Source organism: Argopecten irradians, chromosome 11 (genome assembly GCF_041381155.1).
Source record: "Argopecten irradians isolate NY chromosome 11, Ai_NY, whole genome shotgun sequence".
NCBI classification, from domain to species: domain Eukaryota; kingdom Metazoa; phylum Mollusca; class Bivalvia; order Pectinida; family Pectinidae; genus Argopecten; species Argopecten irradians.
The window spans coordinates 39,961,717-39,982,070 of NC_091144.1; the positions used below are offsets into that span (position 1 = coordinate 39,961,717).

Consider the following 20,354-nt stretch of genomic DNA (forward strand, 5'->3'; position numbering starts at 1 on the left):
TGTAAATGTGCACAATCATACACCGTTACTTACTTAGTAATCCATCCAGCTTCTCACCAGTATACAGATGTCCTTTACTAGTAACTGTTGTTATCATGAGGATTCATCCAAGCTTACCTATATATAATTAAACTTTTTGATTCCAATCTTGGAAACAAATATACATACCCAGTAAAAGTGAACGTTGTCATAACTAGATACAGTGGAACTTGATTGATACGAACTCGAATAAATCGACAACCCGGCATAATACAAAGTGCTTTGCCGGTCCTGGTCGAATTCCCTCTTTATCTTTGTTTAAAAAATTTGGAAAACTTGAATTCGGAAAACCCGAAGAATTCGGATAATAGGAAGTAAATTTTGGGTCCGAATGACAAAAATCATACATAAAATATGTTCTGATAACTCGAAATGAGATTTTTTGGACAACGAGATCGCCAAAAATGCCAATTTCTTTTTCATAAAACTGCCGTAGGACGGCATTTCAAAATATATATCTTGGTTTTATTGTTATAATTTTGCAACTAACGTTGGCGATTTTGACATCTTTCTTGTTCACATCGTTAAACGATATGGAACTAGTCTATATATACCAAGTAAAGAGATCGTCAGTAGACATGAAAACTCGCTTAATTCGAACAATTGGATAACTCGTAGTTTTATCTTGGTCCCTTTGAGTTCATATTAACCGAGTATGACTGTGTATATTAATGGGTTTGAAGATTACCAGAGGATGATGGGTAATTCTTGGTGTTGAGTACTGTTGTATTATGGGTAATGTCCGCCTGCTCTTGTATCGTTCTCGGTTACAACATCTTAATATGCTGTAAAACAAGGTTATAACAAATCTATGCAGAGCAATTAAAGGAAAATAATTCGTTATAAGCATAGTTTGACCGCTTGTTATGCAAATATTGCAAACAACTCATCAGAGTTTTGACAGAGAAGGAAAAAATCTTAGCTAAAACCATGAACTTGCTTCAGTGATTTTGTCATAACCACGTTTTCCTGTATGTATATTTCTATCAATATTTTGCATGGAACAAATGAAATTCTCAGAAACAAATCCAACAAATATCCCTGTATAGTGTATAAAATGGTTTTATTTTTGTTTATTTTAGTAGGCAGTCCGAAACCTGGAAATAGAGAGCGCACTCTCAGGTATGTACACCTTATCAGGTAAAAAAATTGTTAGACTTGTTCATGTATTATTTTCTAGAGTATTATAAAACAGCTTTAAACCTATAAAATAGCTGTAGACATCTTACGAAATACACATATTACTTTGTCCCTACCACCCCTATCCCAAGTACTTTTTTGTATAACCATAGCTCCCTGCAGGTAGGGCTTTAGAATTGTAACTGCTGCCCCTATTGCATGATCGTAAAAGGCAACTAAATTTAGGATCTTATCTTTTCTCTTCTTCCTAAATTACTTTATTTTTCCTAACGTCTCTCTTGACATCACCTCACTTTTGGCCTTTGGTTGAGCGTTCGCCCATGTGAGGAAGGCTTTGGGTTCTGTCCCCTGGCCGAGACACACCAAAGTCTATAAAAGTGGTAGTTTCTGCTCCTGCTTAGCGCTCAGCATACATGGAGTGGGACGACTGGTTCGCCCGTTGTCAGTATAATGTGACCGGGTGGTGTGTGTTGCTTGGTGTCTTAGGCGGCATGCTTCAGTGATATAGCACTATAAAAAGGGCAACAGTTCCACTATACAAGAAGACACAACATGAATATACCGCAGTCTCCCAAAACACGCACCTCGCAAAACATACACGCAGCACACCACATACATGGGAGGCCGTCCTTACATGACCATAGCTGTTAATAGGACGTTAATTAATCAAACAAACAAACAAACAAAGTATAACCATAGTCCTAAGACTAAAACCAAAATATTTGCATAGGAAAAAAAATTAGAATTTATGGAAAGTTCCTTAATTGAAAGATTGTTCCTTCACTTTTGTAATGCTTTCCTGTTAAGAATTTAAATTAAGGAGATTTCTTAAGTTAAGGAATGTTTGTGAAACTGGGCCAAGAACTTAAATGGGTTTTCTTTGTAACCAATTACTGTGATTATGAAAAATGTCTATTCATGATGTGAATTTGTTTCTCTCTACAGTAGCGAGAGAAGTGGCCATGGAAAACAAGCTAACAATCACCACGACAAACCAGAAACAGATTTGGAGAGATTCACTCGAGCGTTTGGTTCTATAGATGTTGATAATGAAGGAAATGAAGGCAATTTAAACAACAAAAGTCAAAATAATAGAAAAAACAGCACCAAGGATGGAAATTGGATGCTCACTCCCAAAGAAGATCCTGCCCCTAAGTTCTTCCAACGTAAAGAATTCATCGCGACCCCAAATGTCCCTTCACGCCCTCGTGCAGATAGTCATGGTGCTGCACAATTTGAAAGGCGAAGTAGAAGCCATGGTCGCGACGCCATACAGGTCGTGTGGGGTGGTGGTGTTCGACGGTACGTCCGATCACGTTCCCAATCACCTCATCACACACAACGTTCCCGTCGACGCTCACGTAGTTCATCTCGGCACGAACAAGACATCATGATGGCGATCCAGATGGGCGTGGAGAAACGTCAGCGTGCTCTCCGTCTGTCGTTATACCAGACTCCCGATAACAGCGACCTTGACTGGGAACTGTAACAATATCCCCATGGTTACCCAAATGGGATTTTGTGTTGCCATAGATACAATATCAAAAGAATGAGCTTCACAGTTTGAGGCTGTGTGAAAACAAATCAAAATATGTAATAAGTGTTCTCCTTGAGTCAGTAATTTATAATAACTTGTGAATAAGTAACGTTGTGCTATATTTTGCATATTTAGCAATATTTATAAATATGTTGTATATTTGCGTGAGAATTAAAGCCTGTCGTCAGGGATCGATGATGAAAGCACTATTTTTCCTGCCATTTATTTCAAATAGTTGTTTAATGACATTATGATTCCAACTCACATTGATCTAAAATGAGGCCTCTGTTGACCTTGAGATGTCCCAGAGTTGACCTTGAGATGTCACAGAGTTGACCCTTGGAAGCAGTTTAGAATAGGTCACAGCTACTGATCAATATGTAATCCTCTGTTGACCTTGAGTTGACCTCAACTTGACCTTGATGTTGACCCTGGGAGGAAAATCATTCTATGTGTCACTGCTAATGATCAGAAATCCTCTGGTGATCTTGAGTTGTCATTGAAATGACCTTGGTTTCAACTTTGATCTAAAATTAACACTGATTATTTGACATTCATTGAAGTTTTCTCTGTGCTTCGAATTGTTCACCTTTCGTTTCATTAATACAGAGAAAACTTAAGAATGAAATGCATTACAATGATTATAATGTGGTGCCAGACATTTTTGTTCACCATGCTTTGAAAGGAGATTCGGATGTGTGGGCATTTTAGTTGTATGCCATTTATTTCACCATATTTATGAATGAAATTTTATTTCCATTTGTGTCTATTTGATATATAATAATACAAACATGTGATGAGTGAGAAACATGGGTTTAGTACATTTATCATTATATATCTGAATAAAAATCTCATTCACCCCTGAAGACACATTTGGACTCTTCTAAATCAAAGACTAGACCAGTCCATTTTGAAATTTCAGGGGCGAATGGGTTAATAGTAGTACGTACGTTTATAAATTACTTAAAATCACTTAAAGACCGCAGACCATTTGGTTGAACAATAATTGTTTTTAGATGCCTAATTGATAAAAATTCAGTTCGCCTTTGGTGCATGCGCAATCATTACTTCATTTCCATATAGGATGCAATTAATTATTTTCCATATTTTTTAGAAGGCAATTTAAACAACAAAAGTCAAAATAATAGAAAAAACAGCACCAAGGATGGAAATTGGATGCTCACTCCCAAAGAAGATCCTGCCCCTAAGTTCTTCCAACGTAAAGAATTCATCGCGACCCCAAATGTCCCTTCACGCCCTCGTGCAGATAGTCATGGTGCTGCACAATTTGAAAGGCGAAGTAGAAGCCATGGTCGCGACGCCATACAGGTCGTGTGGGGTGGTGGTGTTCGACGGTACGTCCGATCACGTTCCCAATCACCTCATCACACACAACGTTCCCGTCGACGCTCACGTAGTTCATCTCGGCACGAACAAGACATCATGATGGCGATCCAGATGGGCGTGGAGAAACGTCAGCGTGCTCTCCGTCTGTCGTTATACCAGACTCCCGATAACAGCGACCTTGACTGGGAACTGTAACAATATCCCCATGGTTACCCAAATGGGGATTTTGTGTTGCCATAGATACAATATCAAAAGAATGAGCTTCACAGTTTGAGGCTGTGTGAAAACAAATCAAAATATGTAATAAGTGTTCTCCTTGAGTCAGTAATTTATAATAACTTGTGAATAAGTAACTTTGTGCTATATTTTGCATATTTAGCAATATTTATAAATATGTTGTATATTTGCGTGAGAATTAAAGCCTGTCGTCAGGGATCGATGATGAAAGCACTATTTTTCCTGCCATTTATTTCAAATAGTTGTTTAATGACATTATGATTCCAACTCACATTGATCTAAAATGAGGCCTCTGTTGACCTTGAGATGTCCCAGAGTTGACCTTGAGATGTCACAGAGTTGACCCTTGGAAGCAGTTTAGAATAGGTCACAGCTACTGATCAATATGTAATCCTCTGTTGACCTTGAGTTGACCTCAACTTGACCTTGATGTTGACCCTGGGAGGAAAATTATTCTATGTGTCACTGCTAATGATCAGAAATCCTCTGGTGATCTTGAGTTGTCATTGAAATGACCATGGTTTCAACTTTGATCTAAAATTAACACTGATTATTTGACATTCATTGAAGTTTTCTCTGTGCTTCGAATTGTTCACCTTTCGTTTCATTAATACAGAGAAAACTTAAGAATGAAATGCATTACAATGATTATAATGTGGTGCCAGACATTTTTGTTCACCATGCTTTGAAAGGAGATTCGGATGTGTGGGCATTTTAGTTGTATGCCATTTATTTCACCATATTTATGAATGAAATTTTATTTCCATTTGTGTCTATTTGATATATAATAATACAAACATGTGATGAGTGAGAAACATGGGTTTAGTACATTTATCATTATATATCTGAATAAAAATCTCATTCACCCCTGAAGACACATTTGGACTCTTCTAAATCAAAGACTAGACCAGTCCATTTTGAAATTTCAGGGGCGAATGGGTTAATGTACGTTTATAAATTACTTAAAATCACTTAAAGATACTCCACTGCCGACAGACCATAAATGATATTCATCATTTGAATAATAATTGGTTTTTTATTGTGTATATATATGCCTAATTAGCACAAAAAATAACATAAATAATTCAGTTCGCCTTTGGTGCATGCGCAATCATTACTTCATTCCATATAGGATGCAATTAATTATTTTCCATATTTTTAACTTGAAGTAAAATTAGAAGCTCAAACTTTTCAATGGTGGTAATGGTGTAAAGTAAGTAACTTTTGTAACTGAAGAAAAATGATAAATCGTCTGTTCCTGTTTTTAATAGTGAAAAAAAATACCATTTGTCAGCGGTGGAGTATCTTTAACACAATTACCCCTGAAGACACATTTAGGCTCTTCTAAATCAAAGACCGGACCAGTCCATTATGGATTTTCAGGGGTGAATGAATTAAGTAATGTATAATGTAATTAATGTACGTAATACCTGGATAGAAATACCAATGTCCTTATGTGTCAAATATATGTAGTCAATGTATTGGTCATTTTGTATTGTGTGTTAAAAACAAGATACTTATCCTTTTGGGGGAAAATAACACAAGTAAGTGATAATATTTTCACACAGACTCCTAATCTTTGGTACACATTCATGCAGTTAAATTTATAAAATGTAGCTACAGTTTATAGGCCTATGTACCATAATCATTGCTTGAACATTTATAAGGTGGTGAACCATGCAGCCAGTAATTCTCGACAGAGATAAAATTTTCACTATTTTGCAGGATGTTGTTGTGAAGTCACAAAATTTTTCAGTTGCAAAATAATATTTAATATCGTAGATATATCATTTGTGTGTCTAAAAATAGATCACTGTGTAACACAATACCTATTGTACAGGTCAATACCTATTGTACAGGTACTAATGAATTGAAAGTGACATGCTTATAGATGCTGTCACAGGTAGATGAAGTATTTTATAATGCTGAACCCAGTGAGCAACCATAAGAACTGGAATCTTTTAAGCTCTCACATGATGCCTTTGAAACTATTATTGATATACATTTGTATTTTGATTCAGCTGCACAGAACAACGACCGTCATGAAGTGTCTTAGATTTAATTATCACTGATTGTATAGGCTTTATACATTTCATATTTTTTGAAGAACAAGTGATATTTGTAAATTAGTTGTGGAATGGGTTAATTTAGCCCTATTACCATGTAGCCGTTTATTTTCATGGTCAAAATTTTTGCAATTTTGATCTAAAAACGAAAAAATCTAATTTTAGCTGTTTTAAATTTTCATTATATGGATTTAAAGATGCTCCACCTCTGACAAATGGTATTTTTTCACTACCAAAAATAGTAGCAGACGATTTAGTATATTTCTTCAGTTACAAAGGTTACTTAATTACACCATTACCACAGTTGAAAAGTTTGAGCTTCTAATTTTACTTGAAGTTAAAAATATAAAAAATAATTAATTGCATCCCGAAAAAATTCCGTGGCACTATATCCTATATGGAATGAAGTACTGATTGCGCATGACCCAAAGGCAAAATTAATTATTTTATATTATTTTTTGTTTCAATTAGACTTATGTTTACAAGATTAACCACTAATTATTGTTCAAATGATGAATATCATGTATGCTCTGTCGGCGGTGGAGCATCTTTGAATTTTCACAATATGGATTTAAGGGTATATATCGTTCAACAATTTTTCAATATTTTGGAGATCAAATTTTCGCAATCAAAGCAATACCCCATGAAATCGCGAAAATGTCTGGCTATATGGTATTGTAAAGATGAATTTCACCAAGAATGAATTGTAATAGTTGTGTTGGAGGAATTAACAGTTACGAAGGTTTTATGGATCAGGATCACAGAAATGTTTGAAAATGAATGCATTATGAAAATGTGAGCATGTCATCTTCGAATCACAATTCCATCCAGTGCCTGTTCGTGTCTGGACACTGGATAGCTGGTAAATTCCACACAGGATTTATTTTCGTAATATTCATGTTTTTCGTGAAATTTCTGAATTCAAAACTTCAACGAAATATTTTGTATTTAACTATAATGTTATACAAAAGTGCTAATATTTCATATACATGTATTGGAATTGGTCTACCATAAAATTAAAAGCTTGTGAATATGTTTCATTGACAAAACCTTGAAATACCAGTATGTGAACCATGAATTTAAAGTGCTATAGTAAATATATATATATAGCAACTGTCCTAGATTGTGTGTCTAGTAACGCTTGACTGACTTCTACTTATGTGTTTTGTGATTTCATCTGACGAGTGTCTATAGCAACAACAGCCTTATAGATTCACAAATCACACCTGTTAGCTAGTTAATGCTATAGGTAGTTACACAAGTAAGTGATCACAGGTACGTCTCGTGTTTAGAACTGACAAAATTATGTAGAACTGATGCTCAAAAGTTCATGATCTTGTGTTGTAACATCTGGAGATTTTATTTATCAAGTAAATCAGTCAAGCTAATATCTAGGGTGTATGAACTATCGATCTGCATAAAATCATCAATCATGCCTCCTCAGAGGGGATAATTGTTTTTTTTTTGAAAAATTGCATTAAAATGGACAAAAACAATGACCTTACATTGTGGACATCAAAATATAGGGAATAAAAATCATGAATAAAATTTTGATAATTTTACCACAAAGGAGAAAAATTAAGCAAAATTGCATTAAGATAAATAAAAATACATTGTTTACATCAAAATAAGGGGAAAATCTGTTGTAAGATTTAGAGATCTTGGATTCAATTTCTTGTAATCTGTGTAATCTTATTTTTAGGCTTAGTTTATTCAAGTACCAAAATATTGACCTTTTGTGTATTTCCTGGTGTCCTAACACCATACAATGAAATACAATGTAGTATGAAATCAAATTCAGGTATCATACAAAATGGAACACTATTGTATGAAGCTCGGATGTCTAATGCCTACTGTGTCCATACATATCACAATCAAAATGAAATAACAGTGCAATTACCATCACCTGTAATGGCCAGAATTATTTTATGTGATAATACTGTCAGAAAACTGTAGCTTTGTGGGTGACAGTTCCTTGTAAATAATGTTAAATTGTAGTTTCATGTTATTTTTGTTACATTAATTTTGTTTCTCTACAAAGAACATGTTTATTCTATTTAATAAAGAGTTTATAAACAATCCAATTGTAATATTTTCATTTCAATTCTCATTCCCAGCATTTATCTCCACTCTATAATTACATTAGTTTATTTTCTCACGGTTATCTCCATTCAATAGTTAGTTTATCTCCCCTTGGTAATTAGTTATGTCCCCTCGATAACCAGTTATCTTTCTTCTGTTGTCTTTTATTTTCCGCCAGTAATCAGTTATCTCCCTTCAATAGTTGTTTATCTCCCCTCAATAAACAGTTATATCCCCTCAATAATAAGTTATCTCCCCCAATAATAAGTTGTCTCCCCTCTGTTATCATTTATCTCACACCAGTAATCGGTTATCTCCCTTCAGTAGTCATTTAACTCCCACCCAGTAACCAGGGCCGATTTCGATTATGCGGTTTGACTGGTTGGACCTAGTTGTTTGTTTATTAATTAAAGATGGACCTGGTGATTTTATATTGTTTTCAGACAAGCTTTGACAAAGCCCTTACAGACCTGTATCAAAAAATGCAGGTCTGTCAGGATTTATGTTTGAAATAATGACTTTAACCAACAGTCGAACCGGTTGTTCCGAATAAACGAAAACGCCCCTGTTGTCTTTTCTCAGTAGTCTTTTATTTCGCGCCAGTAATCAGTTATCATCATCAATCATATAGCATTGTGCCTTAGTGAGATGGACAGGAAGGAAAAAATCTACATATTTCATCTGAATAGTCAACTAAATAATGTATATTCATGTTATCAGCAAGTAACATGATATTAAACACAGGGACCTGGCTTGAAATTTTTAATCAACAGTATGAATAGCATGTATAATGTTAGTTAAAAAATTTCGTGCCACGTCACTGTGACATTAAATATCCTGCAGATTTCAGTGTTTTTTTTAAAAAGGGCTACTAATTCCTCTGGTAAAAATAAGTACACATCAAATCAAACATCACATACCATACTCCTATCACACATGACATATATATATATATTTCCATTCAACATTCAGTTTCCCGTTTAATCTATGTTAAACCAGATGGGCAATATCTGGCTATGAACTCCAATCTGGTCAAGCATATGAATATTTGATGTTTCTGCCTCGTCACTGACAATGTATACACTGTATACTTACGCCTATACATAACGGTCAAATATTTTTAAAAGTGGTTTTACAGTTGTGCGGTCTATGAAATCTAACGGTATTATCGTGTTGACAAAATAGCATGTATTAAAGAATACTATCGCTTAAATTTCATTTGTTCGCTTGTTTCAAACCGTTTTGTGTTGAACTATATTCAGAAGCTGATGCTATGGCTGTTCCGTTTATTGAACTTGGTGACGTCAACACTAGCGCAAGCGGGAAATTCAAAAGATATACATGTATAGTTTTGAATTTGAATGATCGTAATGGAAATATAAGTAATAAACTGTTACCAGATTGGACATACAGTTGATATGAAGCCCATCCGGAAGGAAGATAAATATTCATGGCGCCCGTTACTTAAATATCAACATTTTTGGGGAACCCATTGCGCCGATTTGGCGACAAAAATCTTACTTTTACGTTCATAATTTGACGTGTTCGAACTATCCAAAATAGGATTGATTATAAAAAGTCAGTGTTCGAACTATCACTAGCTAAAAAATTACCGTTTTTCTGGAAAAAATTGCGTGTTCAAACTATCCGGCGGTTCGAATTAACCCGAGGTTTACCTTATAATTGCATACAGTATTTGATCCAATACACAACCCTGTCCCTTTACTGGGTTTAATGATTTTGTGAAATGTTAGCCCAAATTTTGTCAGAATAATTATCCTTTCATTTTTCAATGTTATGAAGTGGGAGGATTTGTGCAGAGAACTGCAGTATTTAATAGTGATTTATTGTCTATTGTGGGAAGTAGGAAGACTGGAGTTATCTCCCATGTGTGTGCGCCAAATATGCAAATCAGTTATGACCACAGAGAAGCAGTTTTCTCCATATTATAAGTCAAATTAAAGATTTTGCAGGGAATGTGGATGGGTGGGACATGTTCTGACTGTGTTGTGACTTTTCATACACGCATATCAAAATTAAAAAGAAACAAAAATCCTTCCTTGGCAAGATTAGAACTCACAACCTTCCAGTCAAAACTCCAGTACCTTATCCACTAGGCTAACCCAACCTGGAACTAATTATGTGCATTTTCAGTACATATGTTTGATATTCACAGTAATCATAGAAAGCAATGTTCTTGTTTTGTGATACTGTAAGTCGCGTTAAATGTAAATGTGACATGTCACTAGTCTGTGACGGGTAACAATATTACAACACCTTAACCTGGCTATATTAGCCCAATGGGCCTTTTGAAATTTAAAAAAAAAATCCAGCATTTGGTTCCTTTAAATGTTTGTCCACACCCATAGCAACAATCATAATCCAAAATGATTAAAGAAATCAATGTCAGTTGTGACAGATAACCGTTTTTCAACACTTACACCAAAACCTTAACCTTGGATTTCCAACGTCGACGTTAGAGTGATTCCGTAGGCTTTCTTCTCTTTGAGAGGCGAGCTAAAAACAAGAAAGCTTACATTTGAGTTGGATATATTTTTATTTGTTCCTTTTCTTGTTTGTATGATATATCACAGTAAGAGATTACAAAATCATAGCGCTCTCAATAAACAACAACATTATCTTCATATTAGCTGGATATTACCAGATAACAACTGGAGTACCTAATAAATGCTTTATACTGTATAAATATTACAGTTATATCAACTTAGACAGCTGCCAATGACACTTGGGCCGTTTTCGATTATACGGTTTGACTGGTTGGATCTAGTTGTTTGTTTATTAATTAAAGATGAACCTGGTGATTTTATTTTGTTTTCAGACGAGCCTTGACAAAGCCCTCACAGGCCTATATAAAAAAACTGCAGGTCCAACAGGATTTATACTGGACTTTAACCAACGGTCGAACCGGTTGTTCCGAATAAACGAAAACGGCCTTGGATACAAAGAAAGATGAAGTACTGGAGTATAACCGGTCAAAACCGGTCCTTGTATAATCCTGATTTTATCTTTATATTCAGGCCTTATTCTATGCTACTTTCTTTCTTACTGTATTCGACCCAATAAGCGCCCATGTCCCTATAAGCGCCCCTCCCTATTTTTGAGGCCTCAATTTCAATTGCCCAGGCATAAATAACGACAAATACCACACAAAACTGTATAGATTTGCAATAATTTCATCTGATTAGCACCTTTTCATTTTTCCTTTTTTTTTTTAAAACGTCCTTGGCCCTTATTGGGTCGAATACGGTAATTTACAATTGTTAAGGCTGTATAGTTCAGAAAGCTGGCGATATTGGCCGAATCTGCTGGTCCTGGTGACATCTAATTCTGACATAAAGTTAAACTTTAGTACTGAGTTACTTAGTCCGCTAAATCTGCCTATATTATTAGGCTTTTTTTTTTTTTTTATTTTGCCTAATATAGGCCTATAGTCTATATATTAGGCAAAAAAAAAAAAATTAAAAAAAAAAAAAAGCCTAATAATATAGGCAGGTTTAGCGGACTATGAGTTACTATGAATATACAGATTTCTGTAGTTAATTCGGAAATCCTTTTTGCAAAGAAATGTTGCGCTAAAAGCATTCGTTATTGGACTAACCTGTTCAACATTGTCTTTGTGCTGAAATTCAACTACAACAAAACAGGTATGCTTATAATGTATATAGTGAGTTGTGTGGATTTCATTACTGAAATTTCAAGCATTTTCAAGATTATTTTTTTGTAAATTTAACTTCATAATCATGGAAACTTTTCATCAAATTAATTTTCTCTTTAATAATTAGTTTTAGCTTAAATATCACCATTCAATCTCCACTTATTTCAGTAGTAATAAAATTAGAAGCATTGCTATTTCTAAATCATAGTTCACGAGGAGCCATATGCATAAATTAGAGCAAATTGTTGAAATAGCTGACAAATATGATACACTGGTTTCAAAATCAACAGTTTGTAGCACTGATAATTATAATTCTTTCTAACAGACATTTTAAACCACACCCTTCCGCGATCTATATAATATCACATTCATACAGACTCTAACACAGAAATCATGCATTCCATCTCCCCCGATTAGTGTATATCGTGTGGAGCAAATTAACATGAACCGACGTCATACTAATGGCCTTCAAACTTTGGCTTCCTCTTCTCTATAAATGCCATCATGGCCTCTCGTCGATCCTTCGTTGGAATCACCTATAAATGTACAAGTTGGCTATCAATAGTTAATTTGATTGAGTTTAACAGCCCATCGACAACTAATGTCATTTAGGGACAAACCACAAGTCATGCATTAATTTTAAAGATCCAGATAGAATATAAATAATGATTGCATCTAAAACATCAGGCTCCAGGATCATGAAACAATCTTAGACTTATGTTTAGACTTAGCCAATCAGATATGACCTAACTTTTTGAAGCGTCATCTTTGATTGGCTAAGTCTAAACTTAAGACAGAATTGGACTGTTTCAAGATCCCGAGGCCAGGATAAGACATAGGTGAGTAAGAACTAAAACACAGATTGAATTTCTACTCATGTACAGTAAAGGGTAGAGGGTTATTTTATATAATGTCATATTAATAGCCAGGCCCATGTAAGAACTTGCAAGTTTTAGGAAGTATTGAAAAGCCAGAGTTTCCACAGGAAAACCATTCTCCAATGGGTTTCAAACTCCCAATGAAGAGATGGAGGTCTGGTGATACTGTGTCTGAATATCTAATCAGTCAGCTACTTCAGCCCATTTTACAGTAAAATGTTTATCATTTATACTAAAAATTGTCTTAGAATCATCATTTATTGTTCTATGTCTTTTTCTGTGATCTTCATATCCTCTCTAAGTTTTAATATACAATAGGAGAGTTTGATTAGGACACTTCCACAAAATTATCTGGAGATGTGAAAAACATACGTTAATACTCGTAGAACAATAACTTAAGTGTAGAAGGTTTCATACCATATTTGCATATTACAGAATTATCTGCCCTTGTGGTAGGTATTAATTATGACGCCTGCAGTATTGTGAGTGAAAATGACACTAATTTCAATGGAAATTTAACGTTATGATCACAAACATATATGACGTCAATCTCTCCCAGGGTTCATTGCGGTCCCCACATTCCCCTCTGTCAACTGCTCATGAACTGGCTGTCTGTTGACCTCAGGTCACAGAATATTACATCATGACTTCCGTATTGTTAAATGCATTGCGACCAAATTCTATATGACGTCAGTGATTATTTTTGAAATGGCGGATGTCAAAAGCAAATTGTGACTATTTACAAGTAAATCTAGTGTACACACAAAATAATCCGTAATTGTTTGGTTTAATATTGAATGATCAAATTATGTTATGTCAGAACTGACAGTCATTTATGGGAAAATGATACAAAAGGAAACTTACAATTTGTCATAAAGAATTTAGTTTGAGTCCGAAATACGTTCTTCAAGAATCTTAAAATTTCCGTGGGCTGAGGTGAAATGTGGGGACCGTAATGCACCCTGGGAAATTGATACGATGTAACAATCGTTGCCTAATCCCTCAGGGAGATAACTCTGTAATATGTTAAGAGTCTTTTATTGTTTCTCACCTGTGAATAACCAGCCTCCTCGAAGTACAGGGCACTGTGAAGGTCAACCTTTTAGGGGTAAAAAATATGGGTATCAAAGAAGTTTTATCAAGTTATATTCCAGATATGTATAATTACCTACAAAGTCTTTAAGATAAAATTTAGAGTTAGAAAGTAAGAAGTCATTCTGACAGTGTGTATAAAAATAAGACTGTCAAATGTTTAAGAAATTAAATGATTATCATTTGTTTATCGTTGAGTTTTATTTTTCAAACATGTACCACCACAACAGGTACCGGTGTATGTTGTAAGTTTATCTAAACTCAGAATCGCAGAATGTATCCATGCCTCGAGCTCTCAAACACATGTGTACCTATTCAATGTCATAGCAATTGTCGTGGCATACACAATACAAAATGCAAAGTCACATGCTGTACTCTGACGCTTTGATCGACAACAAGAAAGACTTACCTCGGTGCCTCTGCTGATCGCCATCTTGGCCATACGTAATGCAACAGGTCCCTGTAAACAGAACGAATGTATAGCTAGTAAGGTCACTATAAGTTACTGACATCAAGTTAACTACTGAATGTTATCTAATCACCACATTTACTTTTCCTAATTTGCATATTACAGGGTTATCTGCACTTGCTTGTAGGTATTGATTGTGACGTCATGTGTTTGCGAGCACAACGTCATACGTTTCGGAGAAAACAACGTGAATTGCGCTCACAAAACAATGACGTAACAATTGATACCTACCCGCAAGGGAGCTAACTCTGTAATATGCAAAGACGGAATATGTTAGGCTGCATACAATGTTTGATTAGATCAGTTATTATTTATTCAATATGTCGTATTCATAAGGAAAAGTTAAAGTACAATATCAGATATTATCTGATTTTCCATAATTCTCATTGGCTAAAACTTGGTCATGTGACGTCAGATATATCATATTGACTTGGTGTTTCCAGTTAAGAAACGCCGAGTCAATATTCCTATAAGGAAAAGTTAAAGTACAATATCAGATATTATTTGATTTTCCATAATTCTCATTGGCTAAAACTTGGTCATGTGACGTAAGATATATCATATTGACTTGGTGTTTCCAGTTAAGAAACGCCGAGTCAATATTCCTATTGTGACATTACTCTTTAGACATTATTGTGATTTCGATTCATTTAATGTCGGTATTGTACCTCTCTCATAGAATATTGAATAATGACCTTAGACTACACCTTTAGTTATTATTTCATTCTATCAGGGTGGTATAACACCATATGGACCTAGGCAGAGTTCCATAATTTAGACGGTGAAAGACAATGGAAATAATTATCACAATATATCGGTACCATTATGACCTATGATCAGATGACTTGATGACTATATATAGATACCTGTGGTAATATTTCCTTACCCAAATTTATCAAACGTCATTACAGTCTGTTACTGAAAACCAAATTTCTTTGGTGTGGGGTTTACTTTTGTGAATTTTGCAATCCGAATAAATTTGTGAAAGTTTATCTTCACAAATAAAAATCTGTATCACTTATATTGAAAGAAAATTTCAGTTAATTTTTAAATCTGCGAATGTTAATCTTTGCAAACTGTAAATCTTGAAATTTAATAGCCACGAAATAAAGTTGATTTACAGTATAACACATGTACACAGCCAGCGGTATCAGGACTATCTTGTACCTGTGGTAAAATTTCCTGAGCCAGTTTCAGCGCCCTAAGGTACCCAGCGTCTCCATTGTCATTCTGTTCCACACAATGATTAACTAGTCCGATACGTTCAGCCTCCCTTCCGTCCACGACACGAGCTGTGTACATTAGTTCTCTAGCAACAGCAGGATTGATTATTCTTGGCAGCCTCTGAGTACCACCTGTGTATGTAATGATTACCCATTATATATCAGGGAGTTTATTGTTGTGTATAATACAGTACGTCAACAGGCTTTATGAGAGGGGAGATAACAATCGCTTATTTTTTTTACTTTGATTACCTCCCTTGCATTCGTTAGGATGCTTTTCATTTTGGAGTCAAATAAAACCATGTACATGTACCACCTGTGAACGTAGTGATTACACGAAAATCCATAAAATTGTTGTGTGGAAGTACAGTATGTAAATGAAAGGGGAGATAACTCATATAAGACCAACAAATGTGTATAAGTATGTAAACATGCAGCATGAGAGGGGAGACAATTCTTATAATTGTCTGGTTTTTTTACATTGATTACAAACCTTACCTATAGGTAGAAGATTCATTTTTTTGTAGTCATATAAAAGCATTTTGATTTCTTGGGTAATTTAGTAATGCCTCACTGACAAGAGTGTAGTATGTAGTAAATATATAAACTTGTAGGCCCCTTAAAATCTGTCAATGAGGGTAGCATTTCCATTTCAGATGACTGCTTACATAAATGTAATTATTTCATAAGTGTAATTCTAAATTCTGTTCTCTTCAAACCTGCTGCTTTTTCTCTCATAAAATATGGCTGTGTAAGATAGTTACCTCCCTTGGAATGATAACCATAACAATAATTAGTACCCTGGAATTAACATAGTTAGTTCCCCCTGGAATTTTATTAATTAAGTAACACAGTTACCTCCCCCTGGAATGATAGCTAATCTCGTCTCCACTAGTCCCATCTTAGCTGTGGTTGCTGAAAAAGAATAAGAAATCACGATTAATACCCATTTCTATTGTACAGGGAATCACTACCAGCAAAAGGCTTCACTAATGAGTCAGAAAAGATGGTAGACAAATATTTCAATCCATAAAATGGTTTGGAAACACCAAATCCAAAAAGAAAATACCAAAAAAATACTTCATGTGATATCAAATGAAGATCTATTTTCATGATCCAATAATTATCAGAAGAACTTGGTATACACACATGCCACTCGGAGATCACAGGCGAGAGACACTTCGGTACCACCTCCCAAAGCAACACCATCGATGGCTGCGATTGTCGGCATTGGTAGGTTGTCCATGTCATTGACCGAGGCCCGCAGACCAGCTACAAATGGTCCTGTTTCTGCATCAGTCATCTGGGCCCGCTCCTTTAAATCAGCACCTACACACCAGAATGACAAAACTACCTTTACACAGTGAAAACTGTCTATAAAGACCACCCAAGGGACAATATATATATATATATATATATATAGCAAAATGGCCATTCCATACAGGTCAGATTAGGTTGAAATTGACCATTTATCCCAATTATTTTTTTAAAGACCCACAGAACATATGGTCTTTATTTATTTAAGGAGAAATAGTCACTGTGGATGCAGGTTTTACTATACAGTTGGCAATGACAGTTCACTGATTTATAACATGTTCAACTTAAAGATGGATTTTACATGGCTGTGGTTTGTTTCCTGCATGTAGGATGGCCAAGAGGCCGAAAATTTGTAAAAGAATAGACTTTTGTATTATTTAAGTTGTTAATTTATTGGTTCACAAGTATATACACTTTCAATCATTACAAAGTTGCAAATAAAATTTAATAGAAGGCGGAGGTTTCCAATGTCCTGTAGGTATTTCATAATGGTAAGATGTATCGGCAGAGGGATCAAAGGTGGATACTGGAGTATTCTAACAGCGCTCCATAGACGGTGTAGAAATACAAGTATGAAGAAGGATGGAGCATCAACACCAAAGATTCCGTAAATTTGTGGGTATTTATTAGTTTAAATGTTTCGGATGGCTAGGCCAACCGTCATCAGAACAAATTTACAACAACATTTCCAGAGCTTAAGTGCAAATTACGGTTCAAGTTGCTAATAAGGTTGCATCACAGTTTTGTTTTTTTTATCTTTTTTTACTTACCTGCACAGAAGACACCAGGAACCAAACTCCTCAGGATAACAACGCGGATCGACTTGTCAAATTTCACTTTCTTCATGCATTCTGTAAACTAAAAAGAAACAAACCATTGGTTCCAAAAAACTTCTGATTAACAATATCAGGATTTAAGAATGTATAATAACTAGGGTCCCAGTCTTATCTGAAAGTATTGATACCAACAGAATCAGTAATATATTCCTTTCCTCTTGATATTGGTGAAGGACAGAGAGTCAGAATCCGGATGACCAACCATGTAGCCAGGTGCAACCTAACCTATTATCATGATTCAAGTTCATAACAAATGTAAATTGGCTGGCATGTGGCTAGATACATGTAGATATTGAATAGACCACATGCATCTGTCATGTTCTTTATCAAGAAATCTATGATCTTAGTAAATCTTACATGTATGTGTTTATTATTACCTGTGACAAGAATTTTCTTCCAAGGGCATTTTTCCTTTCAGGACGATTCATAGAAAAGACAGCAATTCCTGAAAATTTGGAGCAGAGTTTTAATAAAATCAAAAGTACATACAATCATAATCATAAGACTCTGATATGATGTATTGCATAATTCATTTATATATATTCTACTGTGTCTGAAGTAATGTTAAAGATGCTCCACCGCCAACAGAGCATAAACGATACTTATCATCTGAACAATAATTGGTGTTTAATCATGTATATGTATATAGTTAACACAAAAATGATAAAAAATATTCTATTTTGCCTTTGGTGCATGCGCAATCAGTAGCTTATTCCATATAGAACATAGTGCCACAGAATTCTTTCTGAATGCAATTAATTATTTTTAATATTTTTATCTTAAAGTAAAATAAGCAGCTCAAACTTTTTAATGGTGGTAATGGTGTAAATTAAGTAACTTGTTTGCTCATGTTTATCATTGAGTAAAAATACTATTCATCAACAGTGCAAAGCATCTTTAAATATGGCCGATTTTTTATAGATGATGTGACCATGGGCCTTTAATATTTCATTGATTTGAATCCCAGATTTTTTCCTGAACCATGTTTTGTACACAGTGTTAAATACAGTCTCTTTCACTCAGCTGACGGAGCTTGCTTCTTTGGCTCAGTTTGTAGAGCCACAGGGCCATGTATAGTCTCTATATGAAAAAATAGCCAGAAATAGCCAGAAATAGATATAAGTGTATATTTATATGTATTTCTGGCTATTTTTTTCATAAAGAGACTATACATGGCCCTGTGGTAGAGCCCTAGCTATATATAGTTTTCACACCGGAGACCCGGGTTCTATTCCTGGTAGGGGCACTTGACATGAATCATATTTTTTTTGTATGTCTATATATACAATCTCTTTCCTTCTTCTACATATTTTCACAGTTAAAAACTTTGCATGCTATATCACAGAGATTGGCAACTCCGCCATTTTACGATCAGCAGATTACCCTGTATGTCCTAGGTTTTTAGATAAACTCTTAAATAGTTAAATACAGCAGAATAACTTTGATATGTTATGAAGTTAGTAATTTCAGATGGTTTGAGTACGATTTTGGAAAAGAAAAATAATATTTAACTTATTTATGAATAAAACAAAATGCACTTCCGGTTTTGAATGTCTGATGTCGAAAAACAGGTAAAATGCTTATTTTCGTGCTTCAAAAATCATATTTCATACCATAAATTGGGAAAACTGATCACATCAAACCATGATATAATGTTTTAAACTGTGTGTTGATGCAAAAATATCATGTTTAAAAAAATACACTTAAAAGTAGTTAGCCAAGGCAAAATGCCTATAAACCGGAGGTCCCTCTGCCTGTCAAACAAAGACAAAGAAGGAGTTTCCAATCTCTATTTATATATGTTTCTGATACAATCTCTTTCCTTCTTCTACATATTTTCACAGTTAAAAACTTTGCATGCTGCTTAATTAAATTTAGAGCCAGCTGTGGATAATAACGGAGTGCTAGGGTATCTTTTACCAAGGTTCAACCACAGGAACCTGGCACGATTTTTTTAACTGACGGTATACATATGTATGATACTATAATATATATATGTATATTGTTGGTTAAAAATTTTCGTGCCAGGTCCCTGTGGGTTCAACTCATGTTGTACAAGGATATCGAAAGTAAATATATATTTTCTACACGGAGTGACGCCCCTTGGGCTAACGCCGGTTAGTGTACAGTATATATATACTCCGATATCAGTAGGACAAAACTTGCATGCATAATAATAATCACCTGTATCGTCACCATCTAAGTATTTCAGCTGAAATTCATCGAACTCATCTATGTTTGTAGACGAATGTCGTTGGAATGCAGTCGTGCATCTTCCAGTAGTAAGGCCCAAAGTTCGTCTAAGGAGGCCGAGTCGAGAACATACAGTTGCCATATTGCTGCCCTTTGTATTAACCGGAACACCTCGGACACATATTTGAACTTCGGTAGAAAATTCCGAAAGGTTCCGATGGC

General features: G+C 35.0%; 2 protein-coding genes across 5 annotated transcripts in view; one reads left to right on the forward strand and one right to left on the reverse strand.

Annotated features, from left to right (window-relative positions):
- The window catches only part of LOC138335552 (uncharacterized), a 38,387-nt gene extending 34,739 nt beyond the window's left edge, over positions 1 to 3,648 (forward strand). For all 4 annotated transcript variants that reach the window (XM_069284694.1, XM_069284693.1, XM_069284695.1 and 1 more), the window contains 2 exons: positions 1,122 to 1,161; positions 2,125 to 3,648. In XM_069284694.1, coding sequence (XP_069140795.1) covers positions 1,122 to 1,161; positions 2,125 to 2,668 — 584 coding nt within the window. In that variant the 3' untranslated portion in view covers positions 2,669 to 3,648. The remainder of the gene's footprint in view (positions 1 to 1,121; positions 1,162 to 2,124) is intronic.
- Positions 3,649 to 10,986: 7,338 nt separating this feature from the next.
- LOC138335554 (methylglutaconyl-CoA hydratase, mitochondrial-like) lies at positions 10,987 to 20,307 on the reverse strand. Its single transcript, XM_069284698.1, has 9 exons — positions 20,124 to 20,307; positions 18,317 to 18,384; positions 17,874 to 17,961; positions 16,936 to 17,115; positions 16,645 to 16,701; positions 15,731 to 15,918; positions 14,504 to 14,554; positions 14,054 to 14,101; positions 10,987 to 12,660 (listed from the first exon to the last, which is right to left on the reverse strand). The coding sequence occupies exons 1-9, from the start codon at positions 20,272 to 20,274 to the stop codon at positions 12,583 to 12,585; spliced, it is 909 nt and encodes a 302-aa protein (XP_069140799.1). The 5' UTR covers positions 20,275 to 20,307; the 3' UTR covers positions 10,987 to 12,582.
- Positions 20,308 to 20,354: the final 47 nt, after the last annotated feature.